General features: G+C 38.3%; 1 protein-coding gene across 1 annotated transcript; it reads right to left on the bottom strand.

Moving 5' to 3' along the window:
• Positions 1 to 3,479: 3,479 nt before the first annotated feature.
• LOC116123408 (premnaspirodiene oxygenase-like) lies at positions 3,480 to 4,577 on the bottom strand. The gene is made up of 3 exons (XM_031409176.1): positions 4,347 to 4,577; positions 4,015 to 4,242; positions 3,480 to 3,899 (listed from the first exon to the last, which is right to left on the bottom strand). Exons 1-3 carry the CDS (start codon positions 4,575 to 4,577, stop codon positions 3,480 to 3,482), a joined length of 879 nt encoding a protein of 292 aa, XP_031265036.1.
• Positions 4,578 to 13,802: the final 9,225 nt, after the last annotated feature.

Here is a 13,802-nt window from a genome sequence, read left to right as displayed (position 1 = left end):
TGGATCCAAGGTCGACCCAAGATGACATTGTAGGGTGAGGGGCAATCAAGCACCAGGAAGATAGTTTGCTTGTTGATTTCGCTGGCATAGACAAGCAAGGCGATTTCTCCAATGGTGTACTTCTGATCAGAACTAAACCCGACTAGGATGGTTGGGCGTTTGTTGATGTTTGACTCATTCGGTCCCATGGTTTTCATTGCTTTAAGGAAGAGGATGTTTACTGAGGATCCCCGTCTACGAATATTCTATTGACTAGGATGTTGGCAATTTGAAGGGAGACGACTAAAGCATCGTGATGAGGGGCGACTAAGGTGGCTGGTTTGTCATCTGCAAACTGAATGATCTGGTTGGTATTTGCCCAAGGAGATGGGTGGATGGAGATGGCTAGCTTGAGCGTGCCACTTGGCTAAGGAATAACTCACCCTATTGATTTCCAACCCTCGAAGATAATGGAGCAAAACCCATTCGATGTCGGTTCCTAGGGAAGGGGAGATGTTTCCTTCGAGCTTCTCTAGTTGACTATATTCTTCCCTTTATCTGTCAACAAGTCCCATAGATGTCCCCTTTTCAATAGTACTGCTACTTCCAATCTTATTGCGATGCAATCGACGGTGTTATGACTATGGTCGCCGTGAAATTCGCACTACTTGGTTGTGTCCCTCTTTGCGTCAAGATTGAGCCTGGCCGGCCACTTCACGGTGTGCCCCATCCCTTTCATGATTGCCACGGCCTGAGCTAGATCAACTTAAGGTTGTACTCTAGTTGGCTAGCGATCAATTGGCTCTTTGATTCTGCTTGAATTGCGGGACAAGGGTTTATAACGGGGCTCATATGATCTAGACTCTGGCCTTCTTTCACTCTGCCTTTGGAGACAGTCATCATATCTAGCATGCCTCATTCGGTTCGCCTTGTCTTCCTCCTATCTGATTTGGATTGCTGCTTTGGCTAGGGCGTCTTCCATTGAGGTGCGGCCAAGTTTTGTCAGGTCTTTGTATAGTTCTTTATTTGGGAGGAGACCCTTTCTGAAAGCATCTACCACTGTCTCTGGATTATAGGATGCGATGGAGATTTTTTCTTTATTGAATCTGCTGACGTAGTAGACTCTATACAGGTCGGCTGACAACTTCTTGAGTTTCTTGCTACTAGCAAATTTCTCAACAAAAGTGTCGATGAGCAAGGCGAATAAGCTGTTTGAGTTGTTTGGAAGGTTTGTGTACCATTGAAGGGTTGGCCCAGAGATGTTGGAGCTAAAGCTTTTCAGGGTATTGATGTGGTGAACCTCTGCTGCTTGTATGAAGCTATATGGTTATTTGGGTCAGTTGTGCCATCGTAAAGCTTCATGCTAGGGATGGTGAACTTGTGTGGCATCTCGGCTAGAGCAATTACATATATAAAGAGTGAATCGGCATAGTTGTGGGCTTGGTCCTTCTTGGTTGGGATCGGCACTCCAGGTATACGCCTCATCATTGCCTCTATATCCACCAATCTTTTGGCCAATATATGCTCCATGGGCGAGGCGAAGGCCATCAGGTTGGCTTGGTTTATCATATGACTCGTAGTCGGCATGTTTGGTTGAGTCAAGTCATGTAAAGCAGATTGGTGAATTGTTCCATCGCGTGCCACTTGGTAATTTGGATCTCCATTCATTCCTCTAGGTTGGATGGCTCCCACTATGACTGATCAGGTGTTTCGGCCAGCATGGATAGTGAGTAGGGTTATTTGGGAGTCACTCAGTTCGTGGGGATGGATGGACTCGAGCGTGTGGGATTAAAGGTGAGTTAGTCCATTCGACCCACGAGGGTGAATCGAGGCGAGTGGATTTTTGGTAGGAGTGCTTGGTTGGAGATGAGGCGGGATGGTAAGGATGGGTGACTCTTGTGCGGTAGGCTTTGTGTTGCTTGGATGCCTTGATCTTGTGCCTGGAATGGGTTGGCCAAAAGCGGCCCTGTTTGCTATCCTAACTCAGTTGGATTTTGGGCTAAGCCATTCACTAGTGTTGAGTGGAGTTAACATGACCGAGTATCCGTAGTGGTCAATCTATGATTTGGAGTCCGAAGAGGTTGCATAAATGGAACTGGCGTGCGGAAACGATTAGGTTGTACCTGACAAGGCTGAAGCTCAAGGTCATAAAATTGACTCACCTTTTCTTGCAAAGACGAGTTTTTGACCCGGATAGAGGCATTTTCGGTCCGGATGGTGGCGTTCTCGGCTTCTAATATTGCCACTTTGTTTGAATGTTGTTGCTTAAGATAGTTAGAGCTTCGAGCCTGGCCTCGAGACCAGGATTGGTGCTGTTTGAATTTTCAACCGTAGGAGTATCCTTGCAAAGCAGGGTTTGAAAGATGAATGATTGCCAGAGGCCCCACAGTAAGCTCCAAACTGTAGATGGTAAAATCTATGATTGTAGAATAGGGGGTATAATCCTATGAGGTTGAGGCCACCAGCAATCCGTTGCACCTGTACACACAAGAAAACAAGCGTGAAGCGAACGAAAAGTACCGGGGTGGTGTTTGCCATCGGCACTTTGACGTTTAAGTTAGCAATGCTGAATAAGGCTAATTTAGAAAAGGGTTAGGGAAAGAGAAAGTTACCAGAAATTGAGTCAGAGAGTAAGACTACGGTAGCGATGTAAGGCTCTCAATATTGTGAACTATGGGGTTAAAAGGCGTAGTGTTCCCTCAATAAGAGAGGACTGGCCTCTTGTTTAAATAGCAGCTGTAGGATCTTCGAGTCCTAGTAGGATTGTGAGTCCTTGGAAGTTGAGGTTTAGTGAATAGGAAAGGCTTTGACTCCCTTACCTTAGTGGGAGAGAGAGTCCCAGTCAGTTTAAGATACAGATCTTGTAGGAGTTATGATAGTAATGGATCTCTGCGGTAGGATCCGGATAGTGTCGAGATAACTAGGCAACCTTAGGGTCCAAGAAAACCCTAGGTCCAGTAGGTGATCTTGAATCAATAGGCCTGAACCCATACAAGCTGATGGTGAGGTCTAAATGAATCGGGACCTTTACTGATTAGGCTCAAGCAATGAGCAACATGGTAGGTATAATGAGCGAGCCCAATATCCACACTCTATCATGGGCCCAATTGGAGTTGGGCCATGACTCCAAACTTTGCTGAAGGTGTCTGCATCTTTCGGCTTATTGAGACTGAGGACATTTTCTGGCCCTAAAAAGTTATAATCTTGAAAATTACAGCAATCTCAAACAAACTAATGTAGTTACGGGTAAATGGTGGCATAAAACATAAACAAACAGAAATTAGTTACTTTAGAGCCTAAGCATTAGGCTATGGATGTTAAGGAATGGAAATTAGGGAAAGAGCATTTTCCCTTCTAAGGGTCTCACCAAAGGACTCAGTCATGTCCAAATCTTCATTCTTCATTCCATCAAGAAGTTTGCAGTCAAAATGATACAGCAACATTGTTAGTGGAGGCCCCACATTGGCAAGACGAAATAAAGGTCTAGGGCACATTTTCCTTCAAGCACCAAATGGGATGTACTCAAAATTGGTACCCTTGTAGTGAATAGAACTATCAATGAACCTCTCAGGATTAAAAGTCTCAGGTACATTCCAATATTCTGGATCTCTTCCAATCGCCCATGCGTTAACCATGATGTTGGTATCGGTAAGTACATTGAACCCACTAATCTCACATTTCTCTCTACATACTCTTGGAATTAACAAATGAACAGCAGGATGCAACCTCATAGTCTTTTTTATCACTAGTTTCAAGAACTTCATTTCAATAATACCCGTTTCATCAACCTTTTCCATTCTATTAAAGACTTCCCTCACTTCAGCTTGTGCTTTTTCCATCACTGTTGGATTCTTTATCAATTTAGAAATTGTCCCCTCCAATACTGTCAAAGATGTCTCGATGCCAGCACTAAACATGTCCTGGAAAAAGAAGTTACATTATTATGAGTTAACCACTAAAACACTAATTAAAAACAAGAACAGAGATTAAGTTTTGCATTCAACTCCAAGGGGTGAAGGTACTTACAATTATTACCACTTTGATGTTTTTGTTAGTTAATGGAAATTGAAGATTGATTTGCTCTTGAAGTTTGAAGAGAACATTAACCAGATGTTTATCTCCATTACTCTTGTCAGACTTCTTGCGTTCATTGATACTTGTTGTTGGATTATAAGGCCTTGATGCAAATGTAGTATCATGAGTTTTCATCACTTCTTTCGCGAACTCTGGCACTGAAGCAATAATTGCAGAAATTTCTCCAAGCTGGAGATGCATAAAGGGTCCATATTTCTTAGCCAGATCTCTAGAATGAACCTCTCAGGTTCAGTCCAATACTTTGGATCTCTTCCAATCGTCCACGCATTAACCATGAGTCTGGTTTTGATGGGTATATCAAATCCATTAATCACACATGCTTCTCTACATTCTCTTGGAATTAACAAGGGAATAGGAGGATGCAGACTCATAGTCTCTTTTATAATTAGCTTCAAGAATTTGATTTCTTCAATGCTTCCTTCATCGATTTTCTTCCCTTTTCTTCTAAAGACTTCCCTCACCTCAGCTTGTGCCTTCTCCAGTATGTTTATATTTTTCACCATTTTAGACATTGCCTAATCTACAGTTGTGGCTAATGTCTCAATACTAGCACTAAAAATATCTTGAAAAGAAAATTTATTTACCAATCTGAGCTAAACCATTTGACAGAAATTAAGTTTCACACAACCCACTTGCTATATTAATATTACTTGTATATTCCACTTGGAAATTAGGAAACATAAATAAACACCAACTTAAGTTCAAATATGAGAATTGAAAAAACTTACCAAGATTACTGCTTTGATGTTCTCAGTAGTTAAGGGAAATTCAAGATCACCATGCTCTTGAACTTTCAAAAGAACTATAGGTTTTTGAGTCTGATTATGCTAAGAGAAAGAAGGTTAACATGCATGAAAGAGAGAGTTACAAAAGAGAGAAAAATTCAGTTTCAAGTCTACTATGTTTTCGCTCATTAACAGGGGAACATAAATACATGTTTTCATCATTGTTACAACTACTCTACAATGAGAACTTTTTTCAAATACACTGCAATCTAAACAACTCTACTAATACACATTTACAATGACAAATGTTGGCCTTAATCACTGGCTGTCATCACCTAAACCATCACATATTACATTCAAAAAATCAACCAAAAAACCAACATTTTACAGACAGCCTACAGCCAACTCAAACATGGCGCCAAACATTCAAACTTGAATTGCAAAATAGTTTCTAGCAAAATATCACACACTTTTACACTCCTCCTTGATATTCTTGCTGGAAACTTCAAGTTTGAGTCTTAATTCTTCAAACTTGGATTTGCCTAAAGACTTAGTCATTATATCAACCACTTGCTCTTCTCCCTTGCAATGAATCAGCTTCCCTCACTACATGGTATTTGATTTTGATGTGCTTTGTACGACCATGAAGGACTGGATTTTTGGACATTGCAATTGCTGATTGGTTGTCGCAATACAACACATTAGCCTGAATCTGTTTTAAGCCTTAAATCCTTCAGAATTCTTCTCAGCCAAACCAATTGGTTGATAACAGCAACATATTCTACTTCTGCTATTGATTGTGCTACGACTTCTTGCTTTTTTGAGATCCAGCTTATGACACCTGACTTTAAGAAAAAAACATATCCAAAGGTACTCTTCATATCATCCAAAGAGACACCCCAGTCACTGTCGGTGAAACCATACAAGTTGAGATTTTCAGCTTTCTTGAACAAAATTCCTAGGTTTGGACAACCTCTGACATACTTGAGAACTCTTTTTTTTTTTTTCGCTTGCAATGCAGTTCACTTGGTCCATTCATAAATCTGGAGAGTAAGCTTGCTGTATACATGATGTTAGGCCTTGTTGCTGCCAAGTACAATAAACACCCAACAATGCTTCTGTACTTAGTTTCATCAACCTTAGCAGCTCCATCATCTTTACAAAGCTTCACATTTTGCACCAATGGTGTGTTGACAAACTTGCAATTCTCCATTCCAAATTTCCTAAGAAGTTCATTAGCATATTACCATTAGGAGATTGATACACTTCCATTCCCAAAAAGAAACCCATTTCACCTAAGTCAGTCATCTCAAATTCATTGTGCAACTCATTCTTAAAGTCATTCAGCCAAGTGGAATTGCTTCTTGTCAACAGGAGGTCATCAACATACAAGGATACAAACGTTCTTTCATCACCAATCTCTCTAACATATACGGTATGCTTATTTGGACTCCTTGCAAACCCCAAACTGACTAGGTATTCATTGATCCTCCTATACCAGACCCTAGGGGCCTGTTTTAGGCCATACAATGCCTTCCTAAGAAGATACACCTTATCCTCTTATCTTTCAACTTCATACCCTTCAGGTTGCTCTACAAAGATTTCTTCATCAAGCCACCCATTTAGGAAACAAGACTTCATATAAAGTTGGAAAATTTTCCACTTGATTTGGGCTGTAATTGCAAGTAGAAGTCTGATTGTGTCATGCCTTGCAATTGGTGTGAAAGTGTCAGAAAAGTCCACCCCAAACCGCTGTGCATAACCCTTTACTACAAGCCTTACTTTATACCTGTTAACTGAACCATTTGTATTCAATTTCTTCTTATAAATCCACTTCATCTGAATAACTTTCCTTCTAGTAGGTCTGTCCACCAGTTCCAGGTTGCATTTTTCTCAATCATCCCAAGTTCCTCTTCCATTGTTGTTTTTCACTCTTTTACTCTGGCTGCTTTAGAGTACCACATTGGTTCTATCAAAGCCATGTTACATTTCTCATAAATCTCTGCCAAAGTCGTTGTTCCCCTGACTGGAAAATCTGCTTCAGAATCTAAACTGAAATCTGAAGCATCCTGGTTGTCTATCAAATCTCCTCCTTGCTCCAACATCTTACTCTTCTTAACTTCATTTCTTTCCCAATTCCATAGAGCTCCTTCATCTGCCTTCACATCTTGGTTGACTAGAAAATTCTTTGTTTTAGGATTATATCCTATATGCTTTTGACAAGCTGTTGTACCTAACAAATATTCCAGTTTCAGCCCTCTCATCCAGTTTACTTCTCTTGCCGACGAGTATGTGTGCAGAATAAATACTTCCAAACACTTTAAGGTTGTTAAAGCTTGGCTTTACTCCATGCCAAGCCTCAAATGGAGTTTTGTTGTTGAAGGCTTTAATTGGCAACCTATTCAGCAAGTATACTGCTATATTAATAGCTTCTACCCAGAAAAATTTAGGAAGCTGTTTCTCAAACAGCATACACGTTACCATCTCTATTATGGTATTGTTTTTCCTTTCACTCACACCATTTTTCTGTGATGTGTAAGGACTACTCAGTTGATGCTTTATTCCAACTCCCACACATAATTCTTCAAACTAGTTTGAGGTGTATTCTGCATCATTATCACTTTGGACAGTTTTGAAGCTTAAACCAGTTTGATTCTCCATCATTTGCTTAAACCTCTTAAACATTGCTACCACTTCTCCCTTTTGCTTCAAGAAATACACCCAACACAACCTAGAAAAGTCATCTATAAATGGAAGGAAATACTTACTGCCATTCAAGGAAGACACTTGCATGGGACCACACACATCTATGTGTATGAGCTGAAGTTTTTTAGCAGCTTTTTAGGCTTGGTTTGCTGGAAAAGGTTGTCTACTAAGTTTACCCATTTGACAGATTTGGCACACCCTTTCTTTCTCCTCAATTTCAGGCATGTTTTGAACAAGGTCTCTCATCTTTATCTCCTTAAGACATGTGTAATGAAAATGGCCAAATCTCTTGTGCCAAATTTTAGTTTCATCAAGTTTGGCAGACAAGGCTTGTGAAACTGATTTTTTCCATTCAATTGGAAAAAAATTTCCTAACATTCTCACTTTCATCAATTCATTGCCAAGGTTATCAACTACAACGCATGACATGTTCTAAAAATGCAAAGAGTAGTTCTTTTCTAACATTTGGCCCACTTTGATTAATTTCAGGCACATAAAGGACATTTGAAACGTATTTTGTACCTGATGGAGTTGAGACAACAACCTCATCTCTTCCCTTGACTTCCACAAATCCTCAATTGCCAATCTTGACTCTAGATTGATAGGACTTGTCAATGCTCACAAAGCTTGCCAGATTTGGGGTCATGTGGTTTGTACAACCACTGTCAATCAGCCATATATCACCACAAATCTTCTGGTTCTAACATGAGGCCATAAAAAGCTGATCAGCTTCTGAACTTGGCTGTTGAACCTCCACCACCTAAGCCTACTACTCCTGCTGATTTCCTCTGTTTTTACACACTTTTTCTATGTGACCGAATTGTTTACATGACCTGCATTGTATGCCAGGTCTAAACCAGCACCTATTTTTTGGATGGTTCCTATTTTTGTAGTGCAAACATGGAGGAAATGACTTCACTCCACCACGTTTTCCTCCATGATTATTACTCTTCTCTTTTCCCTTCTTCTCACCAACATATTTCTTGTCTTCCCTTTGGTACGCTCTTTCTTTCTGACTTGCAACCATGGCTGCCTCATTTGAGTCTTCTTGCCTTAGTAGCCTTCTCTGCTCCTGGGCTTGAAGTGAGTGAACCAATTCAGCCAAGTTGATCTAGGACAGGTCTTTAAAGTCTTCTAAGAATGAAATTTTTGCTTCAAACCTTTCAGGCAAATCGACCAAGACCTTCTTGACTATCCTCTTGTTAGTCAACTCTTCCCTAAGCAACTTAATTTTGTTCACCACAGTCATAAGTCTTTCCACACATTCCTTGACAGATTCAGCCTCCTGAATCTTAAGTACCTCAAATTCTCTCCCTAAATTTAAGACTTGCATGTTATGAGTCTGGCTACTTCCTCCAAACTCTTCCTTGAGGATGTCCCAAGCTTGTTTAGGGGTCTCACACGCCATGATTCTAGAGAAGACTTGGTCAGTGACAGCTGAGTGTATACAAGACAAAGCTCTTGGAGCTTTGGCTGCCTCTTCTTCATGGATTCTCATTTGGTTGGCTTGGTCTAAGTTGGAGAACTTGCTTCTCCTCCTCCACATATTACCACAAACCATGGACTTTCAAGTAGGTTTTCATCTTGACAGCCCAAATATGATACTGATCACCATTGAAGATAGGAGAAGAAAGTTGGGTTGGGTTTGATGCCATGAGGAAGCTTCATTTATGGTGGTTTTTTGGGTCCTGAAAGATCAAGATCAGCTCTAATACCAATTGTAGGTTTTTTAGTCTGATTATCTAAGAGAAAGAAGGTTAACATGCAAGAAAGAGAGAGTTGCAAAAGAGAGAAAAATTAAGTTTCAAGTCTGCTCTGTTTTCGTTCATTAATAGGGGAATATAAATACAAGTTTTCATTACTGTTACAACTACTCTACGGTGAGAACTTTTTTCAAATACACTGCAATCTAAACAACTGTAACTAATACACATTTACAATGACAAATGTTGGCCTTAATCACCGGCTATCATCACCTAAACCATCACATATTACATTCAAAAAATCAACAAAAAAACCAACATTTGACAGATAGCCTAAACCAACTCAAACATGGCACCAAACATTCAAACTTGAATTGCAAAATAGTTTCCAACAAAATATCACACACTTTTACAAGAACATCAACCAGATCTTCATATTCTTCACCAATTTTTAATGTTGTCTGACCCTTCTTGTTTCATTGATAATGTTTTCAATTATCCTGTCAGTATATTTATGCATCCTGTTGGTGTTATGGCCGAAGAAATACAAAGAAAAGAAAGAAAAAATCTGGAAGAGAAGAGGAATATCATTTCATTATAGAGGACTGAAAATATATACATCAGTACAACCTAAACTCTCACTGTTACAACAACTACAGTAAAGACAAATTACAAATTTAAATTTGAACTCTAATAACTGACTAAAGCGTACTCAAAATACATCAATTACAAGTCTTAATCACACGTAAACCAAGATTCAAAAGTTGCACCAAACTGCAGCTCACACACACCCACTGCAGCAGCTGATTCCATTGGCATCAAAATATTTAAATTGCAAACTGGAACATAATGCATTTCCAGCAAGGTATCACTTCATCAACACTCTTCCTTGATACATTTGCTGGAAACACCAAGTTTGAGCCTAAGATGTTCAAACTTGGCTTTGGACAATGCTTTGGTCATAATGTCAACAGTTTGTTCTTCACCCCTGCAGCTTCCCTCACTGCATGAAATTTTATCTTGATATGCTTGGTCTTGCTGTGAAGCACTGGATTTTTGGCCATGGCAACTGCAGACCGGTTGTCACACAGTATTGGAGTTGAACTTTTCTGGTTTTGCTTCAGGTCTGCCATAATTTTTCTAAGCCAAATTGCTTGGTTCACGGTTGCTGCAACAGATATATACTCTACTTCTGCCGTGGACTGAGCCATAGTTTCATGCTTCTTTGACAGCCAACATATTGCACCAGAGTTTATGTAGAACACTTAACAATAATCAATAAACACATATTCATAAACTTGGGCTACATCTTAGCCCTAGAAACTTTATTTATTTCATAATCAAATAAAAATAAACAACCATTGTAAACATATGTTCAAGAAAAAGATAAAAGAAAACTTCCCTAGATGATGAACCAAAACCCCAAGAGTTGTTGTTTTGATTTGCAAATAGCGGAATCTCCTCTCTATCCTCTACTCAATCTCCTTCCTAAATAATAGTTGAAGACATCTATTTATAATGCTAGGGTTTTAGGAGTGTGTTTACAACAATCCTATTCAGATTGAAACTCTTGAATCTGGAAAAATTCGTAATTACATATCAAATTTTTTAGGAAATCGTTGTTATGCCGCGACATGCACACAATCTTCAATTTCATCTGCCATTGTGCTGTGGCATGTGCACAATCTTTAATTTCATCTGTCGTTGTGTCGCGGCATGGGTAGACTTGTGCCACAACACAAAAATATGCTCTTTTTCTTGTATGGAGCTTTCTTAATTTGATGAAGTCTTCAACATACGAATTGTAGATCTTTTAGTCAACTTTCCAATGCTTCAATAATCATCACTAAATGAGGTCTACAACTTCAGATATCATCGAAATCCTGAGGCATGCTCAATACTTAAACAATTTTTCCAGATTTTGTAATTAATCTTCAAAATGTCATAACTTCCTTGGTTTTAACTTCGAATCTCGAACCGCTTGTTTCCAGTTGCCACAAATTCCCTCACCAACATAATTATTCATCCGAATATTATTTTTAAGCATTTATAATTTGAAAACATATAAAAAATACCTGTCATCCCATAAAAGATATTTATGAAATAATTAAGTCAAATCACACAATTTGAACCTAATTTCTCATAAATAATACCAATAAACCACTAAGTAAAAGGGTATTTTCAAGCACTTATCAGAGTCCAAGGAAGAAGAGGTAATTATGAATTTAGGATCCTTTCCTAATTTAAACCTTGACCTGAGCAAGTATAGTAAAGGAATAAATATAATATATAAAAGAAATAGATTTAGCAATATATGAATAAAATAAACAAATGACACTAGATTGATACATTAAAGTTAAAGAGAACTCAGATAAGGAGAGAATATTATTTCATTAAAATTCATGAATATAAAACCAGCCCATATTCTGACNAGAAGAGGAATATCATTTCATTATAGAGGACTGAAAATATATACATCAGTACAACCTAAACTCTCACTGTTACAACAACTACAGTAAAGACAAATTACAAATTTAAATTTGAACTCTAATAACTGACTAAAGCGTACTCAAAATACATCAATTACAAGTCTTAATCACACGTAAACCAAGATTCAAAAGTTGCACCAAACTGCAGCTCACACACACCCACTGCAGCAGCTGATTCCATTGGCATCAAAATATTTAAATTGCAAACTGGAACATAATGCATTTCCAGCAAGGTATCACTTCATCAACACTCTTCCTTGATACATTTGCTGGAAACACCAAGTTTGAGCCTAAGATGTTCAAACTTGGCTTTGGACAATGCTTTGGTCATAATGTCAACAGTTTGTTCTTCACCCCTGCAGCTTCCCTCACTGCATGAAATTTTATCTTGATATGCTTGGTCTTGCTGTGAAGCACTGGATTTTTGGCCATGGCAACTGCAGACCGGTTGTCACACAGTATTGGAGTTGAACTTTTCTGGTTTTGCTTCAGGTCTGCCATAATGTTTCTAAGCCAAATTGCTTGGTTCACGGTTGCTGCAACAGATATATACTCTACTTCTGCCGTGGACTGAGCCATAGTTTCATGCTTCTTTGACAGCCAACATATTGCACCAGAGTTTATGTAGAACACTTAACAATAATCAATAAACACATATTCATAAACTTGGGCTACATCTTAGCCCTAGAAACTTTATTTATTTCATAATCAAATAAAAATAAACAACCATTGTAAACATATGTTCAAGAAAAAGATAAAAGAAAACTTCCCTAGATGATGAACCAAAACCCCAAGAGTTGTTGTTTTGATTTGCAAATAGCGGAATCTCCTCTCTATCCTCTACTCAATCTCCTTCCTAAATAATAGTTGAAGACATCTATTTATAATGCTAGGGTTTTAGGAGTGTGTTTACAACAATCCTATTCAGATTGAAACTCTTGAATCTGGAAAAATTCGTAATTACATATCAAATTTTTTAGGAAATCGTTGTTATGCCGCGACATGCACACAATCTTCAATTTCATCTGCCATTGTGCTGTGGCATGTGCACAATCTTTAATTTCATCTGTCGTTGTGTCGCGGCATGGGTAGACTTGTGCCACAACACAAAAATATGCTCTTTTTCTTGTATGGAGCTTTCTTAATTTGATGAAGTCTTCAACATACGAATTGTAGATCTTTTAGTCAACTTTCCAATGCTTCAATAATCATCACTAAATGAGGTCTACAACTTCAGATATCATCGAAATCCTGAGGCATGCTCAATACTTAAACAATTTTTCCAGATTTTGTAATTAATCTTCAAAATGTCATAACTTCCTTGGTTTTAACTTCGAATCTCGAACCGCTTGTTTCCAGTTGCCACAAATTCCCTCACCAACATAATTATTCATCCGAATATTATTTTTAAGCATTTATAATTTGAAAACATATAAAAAATACCTGTCATCCCATAAAAGATATTTATGAAATAATTAAGTCAAATCACACAATTTGAACCTAATTTCTCATAAATAATACCAATAAACCACTAAGTAAAAGGGTATTTTCAAGCACTTATCAGAGTCCAAGGAAGAAGAGGTAATTATGAATTTAGGATCCTTTCCTAATTTAAACCTTGACCTGAGCAAGTATAGTAAAGGAATAAATATAATATATAAAAGAAATAGATTTAGCAATATATGAATAAAATAAACAAATGACACTAGATTGATACATTAAAGTTAAAGAGAACTCAGATAAGGAGAGAATATTATTTCATTAAAATTCATGAATATAAAACCAGCCCATATTCTGACTGGCATGACTCTTCGATCATTGAAAGTAATAATTTTGAAAAGTACATCCATCTCAAACTAACTAATATGGTTATTGGTAAATGGTGGCAGAAAACATAAACAAACAGAAATTGATTACTTTAGAGCCTCAGAATTAGGCTATGGATGATAGGGAATGGGAATCAGGTACAGATCATTTTTCCTTCTGAGTGTCAAACCAAAGGACTGTTGACCAAATGTTGAAAGTGGCAGTTTTGTAAATAAACACAAATGTTATGCTGTTTGTGTAATTAGACGCAGCTGAGTAATTAGGCGCAGATGTTATAC

This window comes from Pistacia vera, unplaced genomic scaffold (genome assembly GCF_008641045.1).
Source record: "Pistacia vera cultivar Batoury unplaced genomic scaffold, PisVer_v2 Contig142, whole genome shotgun sequence".
In the NCBI taxonomy this organism is placed as follows: Eukaryota; Viridiplantae; Streptophyta; class Magnoliopsida; order Sapindales; family Anacardiaceae; genus Pistacia; species Pistacia vera.
Note: the sequence above shows the minus strand (reverse complement) of the source record. Positions and strands in the feature narration are given on the sequence as shown.

What these genes read in the sequence shown, in the direction of transcription:
- LOC116123408 (XM_031409176.1), bottom strand. Translation starts at nt 4,577, where the DNA reads ATGGTGAAAAATATAAACATACTGGAGAAGGCACAAGCTGAGGTGAGG. An exon ending in CCATCAAAACCAGACTCATG is followed by an intron (nt 4,243 to 4,346) that starts GTTAATGCGTGG and finishes ATGCATCTCCAG; the next exon opens with CTTGGAGAAATTTCTGCAAT. An exon ending in CTAACAAAAACATCAAAGTG is followed by an intron (nt 3,900 to 4,014) that starts GTAATAATTGTA and finishes TTCTTTTTCCAG; the next exon opens with GACATGTTTAGTGCTGGCAT.